General features: G+C 50.3%; 1 protein-coding gene across 1 annotated transcript in view; it reads right to left on the reverse strand.

Moving 5' to 3' along the window:
* Positions 1–106: 106 nt before the first annotated feature.
* BMP6 (bone morphogenetic protein 6) overlaps positions 107–24,037 on the reverse strand; it is a gene marked incomplete at its 5' end in the record, with an annotated part of 143,930 nt that continues 119,999 nt past the window's right edge. Inside the window, 6 exons of the mRNA XM_082848352.1 lie at positions 107–737; positions 829–939; positions 1,755–1,831; positions 9,382–9,579; positions 10,065–10,213; positions 22,917–23,112. Of these exons, the coding sequence (XP_082704478.1) occupies positions 588–737; positions 829–939; positions 1,755–1,831; positions 9,382–9,579; positions 10,065–10,213; positions 22,917–23,112 (881 nt within the window). The 3' untranslated portion in view covers positions 107–587. The remainder of the gene's footprint in view (positions 738–828; positions 940–1,754; positions 1,832–9,381; positions 9,580–10,064; positions 10,214–22,916; positions 23,113–24,037) is intronic.

Below are 24,037 nucleotides of genomic sequence, written 5' to 3' on the forward strand. Positions count from 1 at the left end.
ATGGACAAAACGCCCGCACAAACGTGTAACAGCACGACTGAGACAAAAGGCACTTGCGGGCTGCCCGGCTCCCTCCCGGGCCGTTGATCCCACGTGAGAAACCGACCTCCCTGGGATGAGAGCTCAACAGAGACGTTCTTCCCCCGTTCCCATGATCTGCAAAATCTACCTGTGAGCAGCTACTGAGCCCGCTGATATCTGAGCCAAGAAGAATTTTACTTTAAGATTATCTTCCCTATTTACTTACTAAAACCACAAAGAGCTTGATCTAAAGCAAAATAATTTGGGTGGGTTTGGGGGGGGGGCAGAGGGGAACCTTCAAAGTTAGGTTTCTTCAGTCACCGGACTTCATGCTCCAGACACTCAAACTCAGCTTCCTAGAGACCGACAACTACTCACGACATTTACTGCGTGAGCAGGTTACGGACGAGGTCCTTTAAGATGCCTGTTAGGGCGGAAAGGCAGCAGGCAGCACGAGATGGTGTCGGCGTCTTATCCCGCTTTCTCGGTGCTTCCGGGTGCCTTTTAAGGCAGACGTGATGCAGGAGTCCAAGGCAGTGCATGTGTCCCCAGCAGCTCGTCCTGAGTCAGTGGCACCCACAAGCTCTGACGACCATGTTCCTGTATTTTTTCAGGATGACGTTGGAGTTGTCATCAAAGTAAAGCACAGAGATGGCATTCAGTTTCGTTGGCGCACAGCACGGTTTGGGGACGTACTCGGGATTCATAAGGTGAACCTGTTTCAAACACAGAAGGAGGGGAGGTGTCGTTAGGAACACTACCTGGCCCGGGCCTACTCCCCAGTCACGTGGAGATGCCAGCGCTCACCAGGGTCTGCACGATGGCATGGTTGGTGGCGTTCATGTGCGCGTTGAGAGGGAAGGAGCATTCTCCATCACAGTAGTTGGCAGCGTAACCCTTGGGTGCAATGATCCAGTCCTGCAACAGAGAGAGAGATGTACACACACACCTCGTATCACCTGTGCCCTCAGGAACCCTGCGAGAAGCTATCACTCACATGGGGCAGCTAAGGAGACAGACACAGCAGGTCGAGGTCACACTCGAGGGGCAAAGCGAGGCTGTGAACCCGGTCAGTCAGACTCCGGAGCCCTCGCTCCTTCCACAGGCCCGCAAGGCCCTGACCTGCTCCTGGCCCGCCTAGGCCTGGAGGCCTGCAGGTGGCTGGCTCCATGAACTTGGACCAAAGGAGCCTCTCCAGGAGCCCGGGTACTCCGTCTCCGCAATGCCACCGCACATGGGAACGATCTTCCATCACTGGACGCCTAGAATTTGCGTCTTCTCGTATTAACTAGCAGTGGCCTTCGGGAGGGAGGCAGAGCATCGGCGCGCTTCTAGTCTGGGCGAACTGGCATGTGGCCCTTGGAGAAGTTAACTGTTAGATGCTCTTCCAGCCCCTTCTCAAAGCACAGTGAACTCCTGTTTAAATGCCCAAAGCAGTACAGGCCCTGTGGACCCTGAGAGAATGAGAGAAGAGCACTGGGAAATGGGCTCCTGATGTGGAGGGACAGGGCGCCTGCGCGCCTGGAAAGGAGCCAGGGGGCTTCCCGCACGAGCGGGCGGGCCTTTCGCCACCCACTCCAAGACCTGGGCATCTGGAAGGGCTCCTAAGACCTTCACAGGAGGAACCTTCTCAGCCCTCAAGTTCAAGGTCTCTGAGGATGGCTGCTGCCTCTAAGGTGAGGAGAGACTGCCGAGAGAGGGCCCTCGCCCCCCTTGCTGTCCGGAGCACTCACCTGCCAGCCCAGGTCCTGGAAGCTCACGTAGAGCTCATGCTTCCTGCAGGCTGTTTTCAGTTCACTGCTGTTGTAATCTGTTGGAGATCAGAAGATGCGACAGTTAACTGATTCATTCTTCGCTTACAAACTTACCCGGATAGTTAACCACGGGCCAGCCGTGCACAAGGCCCCCGCTAGACACAGCTGGGGCGCCCGCAGTTCTGCAGCCTCCTCCCAGCTGCTCGGGTGTTTGACTTACTCCGTCTCGTCCACTCTGGGGTCACTGCCAGGCACACTGGCACACAACACGTCATTACTGACCTGAATGGACTCCTTTCAAGCAACAGATGTTTGTCGTGATCCCCTGTTGGACCAAGATGCCCCAAACACCCCGGGGCCCTGACTTGGAGGACATCGTATTCACAGGCGAGACACACCAGGCAGGTTCCGCTCGCTTTCTAAAACCGGGACTGTCCTGAAGCTGCGCAGGGGCCGGGAGAGCCTCCTGAAGGGGGCGCCCTGGAGCCGGGCCTGCCCGGGAGGCCGGGAGTGGGGACGGCGCGGGGCTGAAGTGCGCGCACCTGCTCTGTGTGTCAGGACCTGCTAGCCTGGCTTCATTAACCGACCACTGGCAGGAGGACAAGGGTGCCCTGACTCATCTAGGCCAGACGGAGCGGCTTCTGTGTGACGCGCCCCCTGCGAGTTGCCACGGGGAAACACGAGGATCCGTCAGGCAAGGCTTCTGGCCTCCAGCGACTCAGGGAACGGACGGGGTGCCGTGAGACGTGCAGAGCTCACGCCAGTACAAAACACAATCTGAACGCCATGCGCAGGGGCTGGAGAGAAACCCCACCGGGAGTTCAGAGAAGGGACAGTTAAAGAGGGGGAGAGAGAGGAAGAGAGCAGTTCTGGTGGAATGAAGTTAAGGACACGTGAAGAGCTACCCAAACCGTGGAATTTCCTGTGTGATAATCCAGCTCCTAGTGGGGCCCCGGAGAGCTCAGGATGGGCTGCTCACCAGAAAGACCACCACGTGATCAGAGGTTGGGACGTGGGCCAGCCTGACCTCCAGGGAAGGGGGGAGGACGGGAGACAGAGTTCAAGTCGTGAGGCCCACGTGACAACTCTGGACACGGGGCTCGGGGGAGCCTGGGGTTGTTGGGTGAGCATGTCCGTGCGCGGGGAGAGCGGCCCGCCGGGTCCTCTGGGGAGACGGCTGCCCCTCCTCTGCGTCCTTTCTAATCCAGCTGGAGTCCCAAGTGGGGCACTTTCCTGCGTCCTGTGAGTTGCTCCAGTTAATCAGCAGACCGGGGAGGGGGCGTTGCGGGAACCCCTGAATCTCACTGAGTGGGACAGAACCACAGGTGGCATCCGCAGGGGGCCAAGCCGTTGACCTGGTAGCATCTGTGCTCCCCCCAGGCCGTCAGGATCAGGACGGAACTGGGCTGTAGGACCCCCAGTGGGCGTCGGGACGCAGGCAGGGACAGTTGCTGCTTCTGTCGGACGGGAACCGAGGGGGCGTGGGGAAGGGCCTGGCCGACCCCCCGCCATCTCCGCAATCTGGCCCTCGCTTCCCTTGGGCAGAAGAGATTCTCAGGAGAGCGGGGCCGGGATGAGAAGGGCAGGGGCCCCATCACGCCACAGGCGGGGCCGGGCAGCCACCGGGGAGGCGGCTGCACCTGAATCCCTGCGGCCCCAGCTCGGCCCAAGCCCCAGGGGTCCAGGCAGCCGGCCTGCTGTCCTTTCCAGCCCCAAGAGAGGAGGAGAGAGGAACAAAGGGGAGACTGGAGAGGGGAAGAAGCAGGAAAGAGACAGAGTCAGGGCGGCCTAAGAAACCAGGGGGCAGGGGAGGAGCGTGAAGGCTTCTGCAGACGGCCGCCCGGGGCTGACCGCCTCCCCTGCCCCAGGCCACACCAGCTGCAGGCCCCAGGCTCGGCCAGGAAAACACCAGGCCAGCAGGAGCACAGAGCACGCTGTCCGCACAGCCCGGCTCTTCTGAGCTCAGGCTGCAGAGTCTTCCCAGAGGAAGCTTGTTTTTTAGAAGGAACAATTCGCTGCTCTCATTTCCCTTCCCTCCTAGAATGACAAGGGCAAGGGCAAAGGGCAGCTGTTAAAATGGTACCCCTGTCTGCACTGGGCTGGCCGCTCCTCCCCCGCCTCCGGCCTGATCCGCCCAGCTTATCCCAAAGGAATCTCCGGCTCCCACGTACCCCACAGAATCAACGGGGCCTTGAGAACCTGCTGGAGGAAGCCCAGCTCCTGTGCCACTGACACTGTGGGACCCCGGGACCACACTGGGATTTTGATTTCTGGTGTCAATAATCTCGTTAAGTGCTGGGCGGGGGCAGGAGTGGGGGGACAGCTTGCTTTTCAGAGGCTCAATTTTGTTTACAACCGGACGGTTAGCATGAAAGGCAACAGTGAAGTCCTGTTCTTTTGTGGCTGCAGGATTTCAAGGTCTTACACAGCTCCATTTAATCTGAGCGGGGCTTTGATCTCAGCCTTGGTCTTGATTATAAAAGAATATGGAGCTAAGTATCTTGAAAACAGAGGCTCTCCTTAAAGACTGAGCCCTGAGACTCCCTGCTTCACGCACCTCTGTCCCTTCCTAGAGGGACCCTGGCCCCCAGTGCCCTCTCGGGAGTTGGTAGTGGTTGGTGAATTATTCGGGCATCTTGCAGCCTCTTTATTATTCAGCATTACCGGCCCGTTAGCACATTCATTAGGGGTGAACCTAGGGATGGAGTAGAAGGTCAGGTTCTAGTTGGCTTCACTCCTTGATAACTTTGATCCTAAAGGGGCGTAATGGCAGACGAGAGTCAAGTATTAGAAATATGGAATTTGGAACAATTCTAACTTTCCAATCACTCATGCCCTGACTGTCCTCCACAGCTGTGGAGAACTAAGTTCTGATTTCATTTAGAAAGCCCTGGACGAGCCTCCACCTCTTGACCGAGACATCTGGGAGCCAAGCTCCAGGCCCTAAAATTTGAATTTAAGATCAAAATGACACATTAAAATTCGCAACGCCTGTGAAGAACTATACACGGCTAAGTCACAGCCCTGACCCGTGTCCGTTCTTCCCAAGCGTTGGGTGTCCATGGTGGATGACCCTCTCATCTCTGGCATGTCAACCCATGGAAGCAAGTGCTGAGCTAGAGGGGACACATGCCAGGAACTAAAAGGCCAAGCAAACATTGCTCTGGGAGAATGAGACCCCCTAGTCTGTGCACTGAAATTCCCTGAAATCTACAGCAAAGCATGTCATAGTCATAATAAAGTACCCACATCACTGCTTTGCAAGTGATGAGTTCTGGTTACCTTTCCTATGCTGGAAGCATACTGAATGGTCCCAACTGGAAAGTTCAAGGGATAGAAGATATGAACCAGCAACGAGAAGGTCAACAGTGTATTTACATGTACCAGAGCCACCTTTTCTCCCAGGACCCTTAAGGATACATGTTTGGGGACTTACCTGGTGGCACAGAGGTTAAGATGCAGGGGATATGGGTTCAAGCCCTGGTCCGGGAAGATCCCACATGCCACGGAGCCACTAAGCCCGTGCGCCACAACTACCGAGCCTGCGCACTACAGCCCGCAAGCCACAACTACTGAGCCCGCTCGCCTAGAGCCTATGCTCCGCAACAAGAGAAGCCACGGCCATGAGAAGCCCGCGCACCGCAACAAAGAGTAGCCCCTGCTCGCCGCAACTAGAGAAGGCCCGTGGGCAGCAACACAGACCCAACGCAGCCAAAAATAACAAATAAATAAATAAATAAAATTTTAAGAAAAGGATACATGTTTGGGTGGGTTGGAAAGAGAGGAGAATTTAAGAGATGCTCACAGGTAGCATTTGAATCGATGAAGAGCTCATTCCAAAGCAGAGAGAGGGTCTTGAGAAGCTGCTGGTTCAGAGACAGTCGGCAGGGCTGAGGGATGGCAACATGAACGTCAAGGGTGAACGAGGCCCAAAGGTCAGTGAATCCAATTTGACATGAATTGTTCAAAGTGGCAGAAAAGTTTTCAAAACTATTCATCTGCCAAAACAAAGAGCAATTCTCAGTCACGGTGTTGGCAGCCAGCTGGTGGACACGGCAGAAAACCTCAGACTCACAAGCTGAACTGAAATCACATTCACTACCCCACACCCCAAAGATGTCTTGGAAAGATCTTGGAAAATGAGCTAGAACAGAATCTAGAATCACCACATGGAACCACCCTCAAGGCCATTTGTTCACAACCCTTGTAATGGGTCGGTCAGGTGGTGTCAGTCCCCCAGGAGACAAAATCATGGACGCTGAGAGAAAGATACTATGAAAGAGGATGAATGGCAGCAGGTAGAACGAGGCCACCCAATGAGAGCTCGGGGAGCCGTGGATGGGGCGCCACAGGAGCAGTGGGCTGGCTGGTAGCCTGGAGGCCGAGAAGAATGTCCAGAGACACTAGAATCCCCAGTGGGCTGCACAGCACGGCTTGGACCAGGACTAGTAAAACACGTGTCAAACGATGAACAATATGGTCCAAACGATATCCAAGCCCACTGGAGAAGTGCGACACGGCCAACATCCAACATCCACTCAGAGCAGACAGCGACAGAGAAGCCAGGGCAGGTCAAACCCATCCAGGGAGACTTCGGTCCAAACCCACTGCTTGGTGCATGTGTTTGGGAAGTCCAGCTTGAAGGCCAAGGACAGGTGTGAGAGCAGATTTTGGTGGGCAGGGGAAGAGGCGGGCGGGCTCCTGGCCTCTCCCTCGTTGGGGACGGCTCCCGCCATCTCCGGCATCGGCAGCTCAGTTCCAAAAACAGCCACGTGTTTCCCTGCCATGTTTCACCCTGATGACAGGCAACTGGACGGATGATGCTAACTTCTTTACCCAGAGGCAGGACGGTCTCTGGTGGGCGGCTGCTGGTGTTTGTTTCAGTGGAGAAGTATGAATTCCCTGGGAGCAGCACACTGTGGAAGACGGGGGGCAGCAGAGGCCAAGCCATCTCTTCCTTCAACCTCCCGAAAGATTTACAAGGGGCAAGTCCCGCCTGGAGTCACACCCGAGACCACAGCTTTTTGTCTCGGCAGCATCTACCTGGTTCACGAAGACCCAGCAACATCTGGCCCCACCGTAGCCCGGAAAGAAAGCGCAAACCGATGGTCCGTTCCCCTGGAGAGCAGGCCATCTTTCTGGAAACACCTTCTCCAAGAGCAATCCCCTCTGCACCTCCATTCCCATTAATGGCGAGAATAAGGAAGGAGGAAAGGGCCAAACCGATAAAGCACTTCAGTGAGCCTAACCTGGGCCACTTCTTGGACCAGCTTGCGAGAGTCTTTGAAGATAGTGGGAGGGAAGGAGGACCCTCCATAGTAACACTTTCTTGGGGGTCTGGGCCTTTAAGCAGGTGAGGCCAGGCCCATTTGTTACGAACTCTTAGCCTCAGTGCTGCTGAAAGGAACAAAGCATGTTTGAAAGTACGGGGCTGGGGGGTGGGAAGACCAAGAAAAAGCAGATGTACTTGCCTCTTCTTACAAATTAGACCACCTTTACTATTCGTATTTAATTTAAACTCATCAAACTGAAAACAAAATGCCGGAAAGGATTTGGAAGAGAGTAATTCAGTGATGCCACGAAAACCCAAATCAGAGATGACATGTTTTCTCGATTAAAAAAGACATTTATGTGTGTACTGGTGGGGGAGGGGATGTGGAGTAAATCAAGTGAGATTTTCATTTTAAAAAGCAATCGAGGGCTTCGCTGGTGGCGCAGTGGTTGGGAGTCCACCTGCCGATGCAGGGAACGCGGGTTCGTGCCCCGGCCCGGGAAGATCCCACATGCCGCGGAGCGGCTGGGCCCGTGAGCCATGGCCGCTGAGCCTGCGCGTCCGGAGCCTGTGCTCCGCAACGGGAGAGGCCACGACAGTGAGAGGCCCGTGTACCGCAAAAAAAAAACAAAAAAACAAAAAGCAGTCGACACCTCAAGAGCTGCCTTCAGGCCTGAGGTCCTGGTACCAAACTGACCGCAGTTCATCAGATGCCACGGGCCGGCTGCACCGCCGCGCCCCGAGGACAGCACTGCGATGATTACTGTTCAGCAGGCTTCCTGCCAAGCGAATAAAGGCAAGCAATCATTTCTTCTTCTTCTTTAAACCCCAACCCTGACTGTTTCTAGCGGTAAACACAGGAACACCCATGCTGGGCGAAGCCTCCAAGAAACACCAGGAGGAGAAGCAGCACAATGTCACATCACACCGGGTGGTACAAGTTCCACATCCAGGTTACTGGTAACAGTAACGCTGAGTCAGAACCCAAAATGAAGACACTGTTTCCCAAAGGAAAACGGGGCGCTTCGGAAAGTTCCAAGAACTCTTGCCGGCCATGGAAGATGACACTGTGAAACAGTCACGTGGAAGAATTAACGCATCTTCCAGAAGTATTTTACATGCCTTCAGAGGAGCCTAACGTACACCCTGAGACCTTCCCATGCTTGGAGGCAACTCATCTTTGAGCCAGAGCAATGCTTCTCATTTAATTCCAGCAAAGCCACCGAGGATCAAGCATCCCCACTTAACAGCTGGGTGAACTGACGCCGAAGTGGACTAGGTTTGTCCAAAGTCACAGAGTAGTAATGAGGGAAGCAAGACCTCCAACTGCAAATCCTACAGCAAATCTTCAACTTCGTGCTTGATTTCTGGGCTGTTTAAAGGAAAAGGAAACCCAGAACTCGAAAGCACCAACTCTAGAGTAAGATGCACCTTGGTTTGAATTCAATACTGACTAGCTCTGTGAGCTGGGTGTCAGGAGGGAATGCCTGCTACCCGCCCCCCCACCACCGTGTTCTGATGAGTGGGCTTCCGGAAGTGCCTCTTCCCCAAAAGGCAGGCGTGGGAGGAAGCATTTCGGAAAGACCTCTGAATTGACACTCGGGCAGTGGGAGCTGTTTCCTCTCTCCTGCCCTTTGACCCTGCCTGTTCAGGAGGGGGCTGACTCCATCCCCTACCCTCCAGGGGTGAGCACCTGGGCCCAACCTGGCTGTCTGAAGCTACCACGAAAGAGATGCTCTCTTTCTGAAGCTGAGGTTGCCTTCCTGAGCACCACGTCAAGACAGGCTTTCTGAGAATGCCACCAACAGAGGAAGCTAGGAAAACAGAGATTCCTAATATCATCCGAGCCCACGGATCTAACCACGTCTAAAGGTAGAACCCTGAACTTGCCAATCAAATGCACCAGCGAAATCCATCAGAGAGGGCTGTTGGAGCTGACTGGCCATACCACTTCCAGCCAAGAGCACCGACGAACGCCAACCCGCCTTACACGGATGTACCACGTTTGCAAGTCACGGTTTCCCCAGCGTAACGCAACTAGGAGAAAAGCTAGGCGCTCTAAGGCTCGGCACGGGCATGAAAAGAGGTGGAGAGACCTGACCAAACAAAAGGACGCTTTTCTGGCAAAACAGACTCCGAGGCTGTCTGCAGCCTGAGACAACCTCAGGGTAACAAGTGTTCCCCTCTGATGGCCTAGGGACCCGTCTAGATTATCGGGGGCTGCCCAGGCACCTGTGGAAGCCGCACAGCGTCTGAAAGCCTTGGCGGGTCCTGTGTCCTCACGGACGCCCCAGAGCCCACAGGGTCCTGCAAAGACGGGGTCGCCCAACCCACCTGAGGCGCTGGAGGCCCGCGACACATCCTGGGCCGGGGCGGAGCGGTTGCGGCTCTGTTGTCGCCGCCGGCCGGCGGCCGAGCGGGTGCTGCGCACGTGGACCTCGCTGGCCTTGAAGAAGGCCACCATGAAGGGCTGCTTGTCGTAGGGGCCGTCCCTGCCCACCAGGCCGGCGGCTCGGGGGCTGATGTCGAGCCCTGGAAGGCAAATCAAAGCAGGAGGGTGGTGGGACCCCCAGCCCCCCAGTTGTGCTGTTCTCGCCCCGGCCTGTGCATCCTTCTTCCCGATCACGTGCCTCCCACCGGCGAGGCAGCTTCACAGGCCGCAGGTGCCGGGCCCGCGGGCCGCAGCGGGGACGCGCAGGTGCGGGAAGGGCGCCCACTGACCCACGCGGTGTCGGCGCTCGGACCCACTCCCGCCTTCCTCTCTCTCTCGACGCGCCCCGGCCTCCGCCTGGGCGCTGCCCTCCATGGGTCCTCTCGGACCCAGGACCATCTCACCGTCTCCAAGTCCTTGCCAGGAGGCTTGGGGGTGCAGGCATTGCTGGTCCACAGTGGCTCTGAGGGGACAGGAAGCCAAGCCATCCTGGAGCCCGGGGCCCACCCGGAAACCACGGCTCTGCCACGCTTGCCGCGAAGGAGACCAAGGCCGACGACCCTCGGCCCGAGCTTGGCCAACTCACCGTCCCGCGTGACCACACTCAGCTGCAGCCCCATGTTGTGCTGCGGGGTCAGGACCCACAGGTTGCTGGTGGCTGTGATGTCAAATTCCAGCCAGCCTTCTTCCGAGGCCCACACGGCGCGGGTGTCCAACAGAAACAGGTCAGAGTCTCTGAAAGAGGGAAAAGGTGGCAGGATGAAGGGCGCAGGGCCCCCAGCTCATCCCCACTCCGTCCTGCCCGGTGTCAGACGACAGATGCCACCGTCGGGTCAGGGACGGCGACCAGCCGTGGCCCCGGCTGGTGTGACATCACACAGGACACACCCGCAACACAACCTGCTGGGGTGCCGCACGGACAGCAGCTGACATAGGGGCGCCCCTCGGTGTCACCAAAAGCCTCACGACAGCTGCTCAGGCCACCTATTTTTTAGAATTAAGGTAAATTCAAAATAAATAAACAGTCCTATTGTTGCATGCTTTGCAGCTAATGAACTCTAAACAGAGAGGCAGTGGAGGGGGCAGTGAGGAAGAGGGGTAAGAAAATATTAAATCAGGATCAATAAAGATGAGCATTTACTAAGTTGTACTTTGTTAATTTTTTTAAAAGCTCAGAACCCGACAATCCTCACGTTAGTTCCTGTGAAAGGAGAAGCCAGGATTCACATCCTATTTCTGAGTAATCATCAAGTCTTTTCTGTTAATTAAGGCCTTCGCATGGCCTACGGTGAGAGCCGCGTCCTTCCCCATGTGGGCGGTGAGTTTCAAGTCTGTCCCAGCCCCGCTGTGAGCCATGCTGGGGCCCTTTGAGGCAAACTCGCCGAGCCCGTTCCTTCCACTGGGCTCCACACGGACTACTTTTACTTTTTTTTTTTTTTAACAGTTTCCAGCTGACATAACTCTAGTGTGGGAAGATGGGGTGAGGGACCCACATGCCACGACAAGGCAGCGTGTAGGACGGTCACCTTGGTGTGTCGCGAGGACACAGTCTGAGTTGGCGTCCCAGAGACACCGGCACGAAATGGCCTGGAATTCCCATGACAGGGAAGGGGGAGGTTTTAGCCATGGAAAGAGTCAAATCCCCGGGTGCTGGAAATATTTTGCTGCAAGAGCTTACAGAACAATTACTAGAATTCAATACTAAATTTAAGATGACCATCACAATACTAACAGTGTACATTTATTTATTTTATAAATTTATTTATGTATTTAGTTTTGGCTGCATTGGATCTTCGTTGCTACGCGTGGGCTTTCTCTAGTTGTGGCGAGCGGGGGCTACTCTTCGTTCAGGTGCGCGGGCTTCTCATTGTGGTGGCTTCTCTTGTTGCACAGCACAGGCTCTAGGCGTACGGACTTCAGTAGTTGTGGCACACAGGCTCAGTAGTTGTGGCTCACGGGCTTAGTTGCTCTGCAGCATGTGGGATCTTCCCAGACCAGGGCTCGAACCCATGTCCCCTGCACTGGCAGGCAGATTCTTAACCACTGCGCCACCAGGGAGGTCCTCACAGTGTACATTTAAATCGGTCATAAAGCGCTTGCATCTACTTTCCTTCAACCATCCTGAAAACTAGGTAGAATATCATTACCCCCATTTTACAGCTGGGGAAACTGAGACTCAGGTGTGAGTTTATGGACACATGACCAGTAATTGAAAGAACAATCTGGTGAAAAGAAAGTAAGTGGATTCAGAGTTTTCCACAATGACTTCCTGCCTTTTGAGATTATTATGAAAGACAACCTGTGACAAATGAATACAATGTATCTCTAGTCCATCAAACGTTTGGGAGGCCAGTGCAACATCTGAGTTAAAAATGTTAGACTTCTCAGAGGGGAAGCAATTTTTCCTGTTTACACGGCTCAGAGTTAGAAGGCAAGGCTATTGTCGTCTTTTCCAAGTTCCAAGCAGTAGGTGTGCCTACGCATCGTTTATTCAGCTGGTGGACAGAGTCTGCAGGGGTCACATCACCGCCTGCCATCTATAAAGCACCCCCCTCCCCCAATGTGTCACACACCCTGCTGAGAAATTACCCCCCCCATCACTGAGGTGGCTGTGGGCAGGCAGATGGGGGGTGTTCGTGGAAAGCAGCAAGAGGGGGTGGCGGGTCCAAAGCTTTGAAGTGAAGATGTAAAAAGACATCAGTGCTGTTCTGAAAGGTTGGAGAAGACCTTCATCCAGAAATAACACAGACACTACGAACGGCAATGTGGGAAAAGTCACCCTAGTCCCAAAGGATGCACAAGACATGTTCTTGTCAGAGGGGCGGCTTCTAGAATGAAGACGTGGTGAGAATGTCAGGGTGTGAGGCTGCCCCTGAGCTGAAGAGGGTCCGTGTGGGGTTAGAGCCGAGGGCCACTGGTCACTAAGAGCTTCCATGCGCATGTTTTCAGGACTTGTAACAAGGATGCAGAGAAATACAGCCCAAGATATGGGCGTGGCATAGTTGGTAGAAAGAGCTAGAATGAGCTTTTATAGTTAAAAAGAATTAATGATGAAGGAACGGGGGAGTCTGTTAGCAGAGAAAGTGGGGCGATGGGACAGAGGCCGTCATCCACAAAAGGGAGACTGAAGAAGAGAAAAAGGAAAAGAGGAGAAAGGCGTGACTTACAGAGGGAGGGGAAGCACGCATAACCATGATGGGGAAGAAATGAAGTCCACACGGTGCGTGGGGTTTGGTGGACACGGGAGCCCGAGTTTCTACCCTGACTCTGCTCCGGAGTCCCACTGGGGTCCCCAGGAATTGGTGGTGCTTCTGGGCCACACCTCGCTGACTGTCCAGCGAGGACAGTGCCGGTCCTCGCAGCTTAGGAGACCCGTGGATCCACAGACACAGGGTCACAGCTGCGCCTGGAGACAGGAAGAGCTCCGGGGCTCAGGGCACTGAGGGCGAATCAAATTCAGCCACTTAAACCTAGGATGCTCAGGTCGCTTAGAAGGGAAGTGATGGAGAACATGGGCTTGAAATAGCTGGGCTCAATGGCTGGAGGAACAGCAAATATTTCCCGTGTGCTTTCACCAAGCGGGGCCTCGAGAAGAGCTCCCGCCGCTCCAAGGGAAGCCCGGGGAAGGCAGGTCCTATCACGTGTCTCTTCTAGAGCTGAGGGCGTGCAGCCTGGAGAGGGTAAGGGTGTGAAGGCCACACAGGTGTTAAGTGGGGTAACTACAGCTTGAAACCGGAGCTCAGGCTTCAAAAGCAGAGTCAAGCAAAGTATAGGCGGGCAAATATCACGAGATCACTTATTTGTTGAATCCTAAAAAATCATACAAATGAACTTACTCACAAATAAGAGACTCACAGATATAGAGAACAATCATGGTTACTAAAGGGGAAAGGGGGGAGGGGTAAATTGGGAATTAACAGATACATACAACTGTATATAAAATAGATAAACAGGGCTTCCCTGGTGGCGCGGTGGTTGAGAGTCCGCCTGCCGATGCAGGGGACGCGGGTTCGTGCCCCGGTCCGGGAAGATCCCACGTGCCGCAAAGCGGCTGGGCCCGTGAGCCGTGGCCGCTGAGCCCGCGCGTCTGGAGCCTGTGCTCCTCAACGGGAGAGGCCGCAGCAGTGAGAGGCCCGCGTACCGCAAAAACAAAAACAAAAAACAGATTCCCGGGTGATGCTGGTGCCGCTGGTCTGGGGACCACACTCAGAGGCGCTGTCCTCCAGCACTCTCCCTCTCGAGTACGAGGAGAATGACCTTGCCCTGCCTTTTAGACTTAAGGTTCAAAGCTGTCTGCTCTCAAAATATCTTGCTCCTCTCCTTAAAATCATGCAAAGTCATGGAGGCTCCACAAGTGTTTGATTGTCTCAGGGGCTGGCCTTACCCTCAGGGAGTTAGAGTTAGACTAATAAACAGAAGCACAGCTTAGATCAAGTCCAAAGCAGCAGTATTATTAGAAGCTTTGCTTCTATGTGTCTGAGACAGGGAGAGAGGGGGAAGGTGGAAGATTACTTCGTACAAGTTCATGGCCACCTAACCTGTCCTCTTTGGCCCCCAGACACCGGGGCAAATACTCCAGCACGCCCTAGCGATCGAACACAGATTGAATGAAGGGTCTGCCACCTTTTAAACATGTCATGGGCACATCTTACATGTTTTAGTTCTTATCACCAACCCCACATCCACGTCCTTGCCCACTATGGGGAATTAAAACGGTAAAAATACTGTTAATTTGTGATTTTAAAAGAAATAGCAAAACAAAATCTTGACCACAACCATGGCCCAACTCCCACAAAGCTGGACGTCCCGCGGGAGATGCTGGCAACCAAAGCAACCTCTGCTTCTGGCAATGAATAATCCAGAAGGCATAGTTCTAGAAACAAAGATCTATGTTCTTTTTTTTTAAATAAATTTATTTATTTTATAAATAATTTATTTATTTTATTTTTGGCTGCGTTGTGTCTTCGCTGCTGTGCGCGGGCTCTCTCTAGTTGCGGCGAGCGGGGGCTACTCTTCGTTGCAGTGTGCGGGCTCCTCGTTGCGGTGGCTTCTCTTGCTGCGGAGCACGGGCTCTAGGAGCACAGGCTTCAGTAGTTGTGGCGCGTGGGCTCGGTAGTTGTGGCTCGCGGGCTCTAGAGCGCAGGCTCAGTAGTTGTGGTGCACGGGCTTAGTTGCTCCGAGGCATGTGGGATCTTCCCGGACCAGGGCTCAAACCCATGTCCCCTGCATTGGCAGGTGGATTCTTAACCACTGCGCCACCAGGGAAGCTCAGACCTATTTTCTTTTCTCTGCCACATTTACCAAGTGGATAAACAGTTCCAAACAATAGTTCCTCCGGCTCCCCATGCCCTGACATCCCCCTCTCCCCAAACTTAGCACTATTCTGAGTGTATCCAATTCTGTGTGATAATGTTAACTCCCCTCTAACCTTCGCAGCCCCCCTGTGCCCTTGCAAAGAACAGAACGCAGACAGGCAGAGGAAGAAAATTTGGTAGCTTCTTGAAGCTTTTTTTTCTTTTAACTTCAGGGAGATGATTCTAAGTCTAAGGAATATGTTCTTGACTAAGAAGATGAAACTAACGGGTTACATAACAGCCGTTGTGGGTCAGTTACATTATCCCCCTTTCAGGGGCAAAGGAACAAATACTGAAAAGTTCAGTGCTTGCCCGGGGCCCACGCTGAGTGCGTCAGAGATTATCGAGCCAGCAGTAAGATTGCAGGCGTCCCTGGGGATGGGACCTGTGAAAGCCAGATACAGAAAGAGAAACAGGTGTGGCTGGGCACAGCGATAAAAAGGCTTTGATTTTCCTCCACCCAAACGACAATAGGGTTCTCCTATTCCTGGCTTTCTCAAGTTTGCCCTTCTCTTCATAAAAGAAAACGGTCCCAGGTATCTCACTTTCATGTCGGTGGAGATAAGAGTTCACATTACTTCACTTTGGGAGGCAGCACCGAACATCCGACAGAACTCATACAGCAATCAGTTTAGGAGAATCAGTCTATGAGAAACGCTTTTCTAAGAAAACAACTCGCCTAGATCCTGGCTCCACTACCGCGTTCAGGTCTGGTTTCCAGAACTATACTGTTTGGTTAATGACTCAAACGTCAACATTTGTGGGGATTCATTATAAAGATTTCCAAATAAAAGTAATAAAAATATGATGCTTCAGAGACGGATGCTTCTGGCTACGATGTATCCAACGAACACTCCTGCTAAGACTAAAAACACAAACCTCTTGGAAGCCATCTTAGAGCAACCGAGAAAGGCAATGGTTGAGGAGTCGAGAGCTCAGAGGGAAGAGAAATGCATTGAGGTGAACCCTGTATTTGCTGTTGCTTTTTCATCTCAGGGTATTTGTTAATTCCTAGCATGACGCAAGGATGTCAAACAGAAAGGAGAAGCAGCCAGGAGCTTGGAGCAATCTCGCTGGCTGGGGACGCAAATTGGAGCTTCAGGAAGTTATGACTTGAAGGGCTAAGGTCCCAGAGGAAAGAGGCTGTAGAGAAGTGAGCTCATAAAAGTGATCTCATAGAAGTTTGGGTTCACTTCCTCCAGGACCTTGGCCCTTCAAGTCCTGGTGTCCATGAACTCCAATAGTTCCATCTGAGATGCTTGCCAAATATTAGACTGTGTTTGCATGCAGGAGGAAGCTGAGAAAACAAGCAGAAAGAAACTGCTTAGAGGATAAAAAGCAAAGCAGAGTTTTTGGCAGTCTCTCAATACTGGGGAGTTAAAAAATTAGAGTTCAGAGGCCACCAAGGAAGGGAACTTCTGGTAAACAACCTAGACCTTCAGCTGAGACCCCTGAAGAGCTAAACTGTAGGAGAAAAGGAAAACCAGAAATGGAGAAGCCTTAACACACCTGGAAACCCAGCCTCAGTTAAGACAAGAGAACAAGGTGATCTACCTGTCTGTAGTTTTTCTGCCTTCCAGAAGAAAATGAAACCCAGTCTGGAAGGAGATACCAGTATCTAGAATTGATTTCATAAATAACGCCCAAAATTTAATTTTAAAAAATTATCAGGCATGCCAGGAAATGAAACCAAATGAGGAACAACCAAGGGAACAAATAGATAATAGAAACAGACCCACAGGTGATCCAGACAATAAAGTTTTCAGACATGATCTTGGAATCTAGCCTTATAGTAAAAGGATAATAAATCACAAGTGGGTTTGTTCCAGGGATGTGAAGTTGGCTTTACACTTGAAAATCATTTAATGCAGTATATCACATTAACACTATAAAGGACAAAAATCATATATAGACATCCCTCAATATCCCTGGGGGACTGGTTCCAGGACCCAAACCTGGATACCAAAAAATACCTGGATACCAAAATCCCCATATGCTCAAGTCCCTTATACAAAATCATGTACAGTATTTGCATGTAACTTACCCATAGCCTCCTGTATAGTTTAAATCATCTCTAGATTACTTATAATACCCAACACTATGTAAATGCTATGCATCAATAAACAGTTACCAGCACACAGAAAATTCAAGTTTTGCTCTTTGGAACTTTCTGGAATTTCTTTTCAAATATTTTGATCCATGGTTGCTTGACGCCACAGATGCAGAACCCATGGATATGAAGGACCAACTATAATCATCCCCAAAAATTCAGAAAAAGGATAAAATCCACATCGATTTCTAATTTTTAAAAACCCATAGCAAACTAAGAATAGAGGAGAATTGCTTTAATAAAATAAAGAGTATCTACAAAAACATTTATAGCAAACATTACCCTTAATGGTGCAATATTAAACATTTCCCCCCCCCCCTTAGATTAGAAATCTGACAGAGATTTCCAATCTGAGATTAGAAATCTAACAGAAATCTGAATGGAATTCAACAGTGCACTGGATATCTAGTGAGCACAATAAAACAAGAAAAAGAGAAGGAAAAATGTAAGAATTACAGAGGAAAAAATAAAATATTTATAGATGACATGATTATATTCATGGAAATTCTAAAATTCTGCAGAGAAAAATAATTAGAATTAATATGTAAATTTGCAAGGTTGCTGGATATAAGATCAATATATAAAAATCAGGGCTTCCCTGGTGGCGCAGTGGTTGAGAGTCCGCCTGCCAATGCAGGGGACGCGGGTTCGTGCCCCGGTCCGGGAGGATCCCACATGCCACGGAGCGGCTGGGCCCGTGAGCCATGGCCGCTGAGCCTGCGCGTCCGGAGCCTCTGCTCTGCAACGGGAGAGGCCACAACGGTGAGAGGCCCACGTACCGAAAAAAAAAAAAAATCAATTGCATTTCTACATGTGGGCAAAAAAGAATTAGACACTGAAATTTTTAAAAGCTAATAACATCATTTACAATTGGATAAAAACTTCAATTCCTGGAATAATTCTAATAAAAACATTCAAGACCCCCTAAACTGTAAAATGTTATTGAGAGTAATTAGAGAAAGCCTAAACAAAAACATTCAAGACCCCCTAAACTGTAAAATGTTATTGAGAGTAATTAGAGAAAGCCTAAATAAACGTGGACTGGAACACTCAAAATTAGGGAGAGTCAATTCTTCCCAAATCAAGCTCTAAATTTAATGAAATTCCAAACAGAAGCCCAGCAAGTTTCTTTTGTGGAAATTGAAATGCTGAGTTTACAACATATATGAGAATGCAAAGGGCCATCGATAACCAAGAAAATCTTAAAGAACAAATTTGGAGAACTTACACACCAGATATTAAGACTTCCTACAAAACTAAAAGAATCAGAGTTTTTATTGATACGAGAAAAATCAATCAATAGGACAGAACAAAGATCTCAGAAACAGACCCAAACACGTGGTCACCTGATACATGACAAAAATGCCACTAATGTGCACGGAAAAAAGATAGTATTTTTAATAAATGGTCCAGGGTCAGTTAGGTTTTTCTATTCTTACACAGCTATCTAATCTACATCTGTAGTTCACCTGTGATCTCAAATATCCATTCCTGTAGAGTTTAGCTCATTCTGCTGATTTAAACACTCCCATATCCCACTGCCTCTTGGGCATCCAACCATGACTCAGACATGTCCCAACCTGGACTCATGTCCATCCCCCTTCCTTGACTTATTCCTACATTCCCTATCTCTGTGAATGGTTCAGAGTAGCGAATCAAATTAAAAATTTTGGAAAACTGCTTTTTTGCCTTTTGACAGTTATTTTCTCTCCTGGGACAATTATATTCTATCTTAAAAAGCAGGTCAGAAATGGTGAACTTGGTCACAACTTTAAACAATAATTCAGTCTGGCATTGTTTCTGGAGACTCCACCGGCATGGCCTCTGGGTGGCCTAAGGAAATCTTTCTTGGTTTTAAAAACCAGCTTTTAACACAGCATTGCCCTGTTCCCTTGATTCAAAGATGCACATCTTCCAATCCTAAGGATTCTGAAGTTAGGATGAAACATATGGACAAAACTGAAAAAACAATAACAAAACAAAAAACCCTGCTTTGCCTGTCTGCAAACAGAGTCGTGATATTGCTTATATCAGGAGGAAGTGAATTTTGAATTTGGTAATTAATTCTCACTTTAAATGTCTTCCAAAGGACTGCACCATGATAGAACACAAAAAAGAAAAGTTATCCTATACACAGAAGATAGATTATCGCTGCCAGGTAATACAACTGCCAAACCATAGAGAGTAGAATATGGGATGTCAAAACTATCAGAGGCACGTGTGGCCAGTTCATGTACCAAACAGAACCATCTTTCAGACACTGAAAAAATTTCTGGCTGGCTTTCAAGAGATGCTGTTTGACTTTGACTCCCAGATATACAGAATTGAATAAGAAGAGTCAAAGTATGTCTTTCACCAGATAGAAATGTAGACGCAAATGATATTCTTAAAGGCCCCCAAACTGCACTATTAATCTATAGGTGCTATAGAAGTAAAGATCATGAGTACATGTTATGAAAAGCAACAGGCTACCATCAACAACCTTCCGTCACACAATGGAAGGCTGATGGTTAATCAGAGCAGCCTTTACCCTCCAAGTGTGAAGACAGCTTAGGGTGTATGAGATTCGGGAGAAAATGGTAAAATAAATGGACAAAGATATAACACTGTGAATAAGGACAAGTACTTTTATGTAAATTTATTCTAGTCTTTTTTCTCCTCCACACCCCGTCCTCTAGAAGATCTGCTAGTAGATCCATGGTTGACCAAAAGATCAATGAAGGTTTGCAGAGGTTTTCCATCGCGGGGCCTTGAAAGCCCAAGTATCAATACCAGGGCCTGAATTCTAACAGACACATTTTTACCCCCAACGGAGCTGGCTCCTATGACATCCAAACAGAAGCATCCTTGAGATGTTCGCATCCAAGCTAAGGAGATAAAGATGCAAGGCATGCCATAAGGGGACCGCTTACCTCTTCCTGGCATTTCACCTTTATCTCAGGACTGTCCCCATGTCACTGGGATGACTTTGAGGGAATCAAAGCAGATCATAGTTTAGGCCTAATTTGGACTTGGCAGAATCCATATGTGCCACGTTTCATCCTCCTAAGGATAGCCTGCCTGCCCAGCTGTCTGATGGGGTCATGGCTAAATCCTAAGGAAGGAACGTGGGGGAAGGTCTTTCCCAAACTCTAAACACTGTATAAACGCCAGTTTCCACCAAGGTCATCATAAAAACATAACAATTTCTTACATCAGATGGTAACACCAAACTCATCTTAAGATACCAACCCCACACCGTACTCTAAAATTTTAAAGTAAACTACAAAGGGCACCCTGTGCCCCTCTGATAGGACCGCGTATGCTGTGGGGTTGCCAACCCCACTCCACTCTGCGAGTTGCTCCAGATCTTTTCAGGACTTAGATTCCATCTCCTGGCTTCTTCTCAGGCTTTGAATACTGTATCAATTGTTACCCTGTCCTACCTCAAAGCACCATCTCTTCAACTCATCACTTTTTTGAACTTACCTGGTCCAGTGATTTCTTACCAGTCAGAGAAATAAGGTTTCCGCAGAGTTCACAGCAATGGCCTATCTTCCAAGAATCGTTTCTGACCCTCCCTGGGTCAGGCTCCCTAGCTGCCCTTTACACCAGGAGGCCCAACACAGAACTTCTTCTGCCTCAGCTGAGGGTATGACTCAGCACTGAAACACGTGCCTTTTTTCTTTTCCAAGGAGGCCAACTCTTTTGCAACACACACGTGTGTTGAGCTGATCTATCAAATGTTACAAATTTCACTGAAACAGATTAGACAGCTACGTTTCTTCACAGGCCTGGAGGGTCCTTTTCAGCCAAGACACCCCAAGATGGTACAGATGGGGAGATCGACCCTTCCCCAGAAGGGGTCCCACAGTTCAATCTGGAGGCCTCTGGAAGGACATGAGCAAACCACAGGCAGCCTGGGCTCCAGGCCCACTGATAAGAACATCTTCTCCTGGCCAACCTGGAACTCTTTGAAAGCATGAAATTCTCCCAATTCTCCCAGGATTTCCCCTTTCCTATGCACAAAAATTAAACACATCCAATCACCAAATGCTCCCATCCTAAAACGCAGAGAAATTACAACTCTGCTTTGACACGGAGTCAGCAAAGGTTGGGACCATTTGGGAGTTTTGTTTTCCAAGCTCGCTGCTGGCCTGGAGGAAGCGTGACACCACGATCTGAGGCTGAAGGCAGCTGTTCATTTTTGGCTGGAGTTCAGCGTAAACCTTACAAATGGTCCGCCAGCGCGTGCTCTCTCTCTTTTTTAAAATAATAATAATTTTGAAAAAAATCCATAGTCACAAAACCTCCAACCTAGTGTTTTCACTCTAAAGCTTTTCCTGCAGAACACGGAAAACTATGTTTTCCAAACAAATGTCTGAGCCAAAAAAGGCACCAGCAGGTTCCTTCCATCAGAGAAAGGCTACGGGACCAATACTTCGGCAGATTGAAAATCAATGGCTGAAGCAGTTCCGAAGAATCCCTGAATAGCAATTCTCTCCGAAATACTGAAAGGTGAAAATCTAGCAACGAATAATTTACTTTTCAAGAGAGGCCCTTAACAGTTAAGTCAATGAATACACTTTTATTTAGGAGCGAAAATCAGACATCAGAAAACCTGCCTTCCGTTCTGAAATTCTGGTCTGTTATAAAGATCCTGCAACGGCTCTGTTTTACTTACAATTTAACTGCCACAGCTAAGAATTCACAGACAGCCATCCGTGTGTCTGTCCAACACCAGGACATGTGCCCACAGCCTGGCATGTCCCTCCTTCTCCAGTTCCCTCATTACGGACTTGACTATGCATCAGGGCCAAATGTTGGCATTGCTCTCAAAATGGTCCTTGTATGGGGCAAGTTCATGTTGGTTATTATTTTAGTGTGTGTATTTGCGACAGACCCACACACAGATCCGCAAGTTCAGGAGAGACCCAACTCCTTCCTTTGGACCTTCTTAATCCAAACTTTTGGATCTTCTTGGGAAATTAACAGATTTTCAGGACCAAAAGCAAGAATCTGGAGGTGGTTTATAAAACCAAAGCTAACAGAGTCCCTAAATAGAGGACATAAATGTCCCCCCTCCTCTGCATTCTCTTCCTTTCTCTTTTATCTTCGTATTTACCACACAATTGCCAGAATGTCCTATCACGGGCCGAGTTCCTACCTGCTGCCCTCTGAGAACCACGGGCGGTGCTGACCTCTGCATCGGACTCTCTGTCTGGCCAAACCACTCCACTGAGCCATACGTACAAGCAAAGTTCAAGGTCATGGGCTTGTCTTCTGTGTGCTGTAGGTAGGACTGAAATAACTGCCGTAATACTTCATCCCTTAGCCCCTCCGAGGCTCTAAACATCACTCCATGGACGTTTTCCTTTATTTGCTAGGCAGCCCCAAGAACACAGTTCTCCTGTCAAACAGTGTGGCCTCATTTCAGGAAACAAGAATAATATAGACATGGGAAAAAAAGTCTAGCGGTCCCTTGCAACTACATGATAAAAAACACATTTGAGACACACATATACACACACACTCACTCACTCAAAGACGTATCATATATGTGTATATTATATGCACAAGCACACAGCCTTCTATTGGCTTGAATCAGCAGTATTTGCAATTAAGCATCCTCATATAATTTCCGTGTGCGAACTTATGTTAGCCACCCTCATCCACCATTCGAAGTAGGGACTAAAACATAGCGGGAAACATTTTAGTCCCAGTGAGTTATATGTTTTCCGAACACAAAGGATGCTGAGTAGATACCATTCACTGGCTTGCTTCGGAAAAGAAAACTATTTGGTAAATTTTCACCTTAAAAGCAAAAAAGTCGCCTTGCTGGCTCAACGCTACCATTGGGAACACAGCCCCCGTCACGCCCGTGTGCTGCCCTTGAACTCCAAGCCACCTTCCAGAGACACAGTCGGGGTTATAAGGTGACGGGGTGAGAAACGGGGGCCAGCCCCACCCTTTGGGGTTCCTCGAGCCTCCGTACCTGTGCTGCTGCTCCTGTAAGACTTGGTAAATGCCGACAAGAAAAGTTTGGTTTTTAAAACTCGTTCCAACCACACAGTCCTTGTAGATTCGGAACTCTGCAGCCGTCACCGCCTCACCCTCAGGAATCTGGGATAGGTTGAACTTGAACTCTTTGTGGTGTCGCTGGCGAGGGGAGAACTCCTTGTCGTCCTCCACTATAGGATTAAACAAGAGAGAGTGACAACTATCGTTACTTGGCTAAGTGCCACAGGCTCACATCTAGAAAGTTCCCCCGTTTTCATTCCTAAGCGGCTTACCGTTACCCTTATTAGAGGGATCAGTGGGTGGTGGAAAGAACCGCAGGCTAGGCTGCCAGGCTGAGACTAAAATCCTTCATTCTCCCCAGGGATTAAATACAATGCTTAGATTCTCTTTAACGACTTGAAACTATTTAACCAAGTTGCATGACAGCAAGTTATTTAAACTCTTGCCTTCCGGCTTCCTCATCTGCAGCATGAGAGGAAGAGGGCTTCCCAGGGAAGCTGGAGGGACCCAGGCAACAGTGACTAAGAACGCCTCTGCCGTCCTGGCCCTGTTGTCCCCTCCCAGCCCCCCTTTTCCTGCTGCTGCTCTCCTATCCCCTCAGGTTGGTTCCTTCTCTCCCCACCAGGCAGTTGCCAAGCCCAAGGGCAGCCCTGAGCTAACCTTTGCTGGGGGAGGGGTGTTCCGTGGTCGGAGATGGGGGTGGGCAGAGCGTTCCGCCTGGGTCTGAAGCTCGAACGGTCCTCGTATTTTGCCTGATGTCCAGGGGGAGTTTTTGTTGAGGGGTTTAGTGTGAAACTTCATAGAAAATATTGCTCTAACTGAAGTCCACTGCCCTCGCTCTACTGGAGGAAACTGAGGGCTGAACGCTTCTGAGGGGAGGGACCCTCTGGGTTATGAAGCTGCCGGGGTCTCCATTTAACGTGCATGTAGAACCCACGTATGAGGACAGAGTTGCGGAAACACATCACCAACGGGATAACATGCGATTGTCTAAGGCTTTTTTTTTTTTTTTTTTTTTTGCGGTACGCGGGCCTCTCACCGTTGTGGCCTCTCCCGTTGCGGAGCACAGGCTCCGGACACGCAGGCCCAGCGGCC

This window comes from Leucopleurus acutus, assembly GCF_964270905.1.
Source record: "Leucopleurus acutus genome assembly, chromosome: 10".
Classification (NCBI taxonomy): domain Eukaryota; kingdom Metazoa; phylum Chordata; class Mammalia; order Artiodactyla; family Delphinidae; genus Leucopleurus; species Leucopleurus acutus.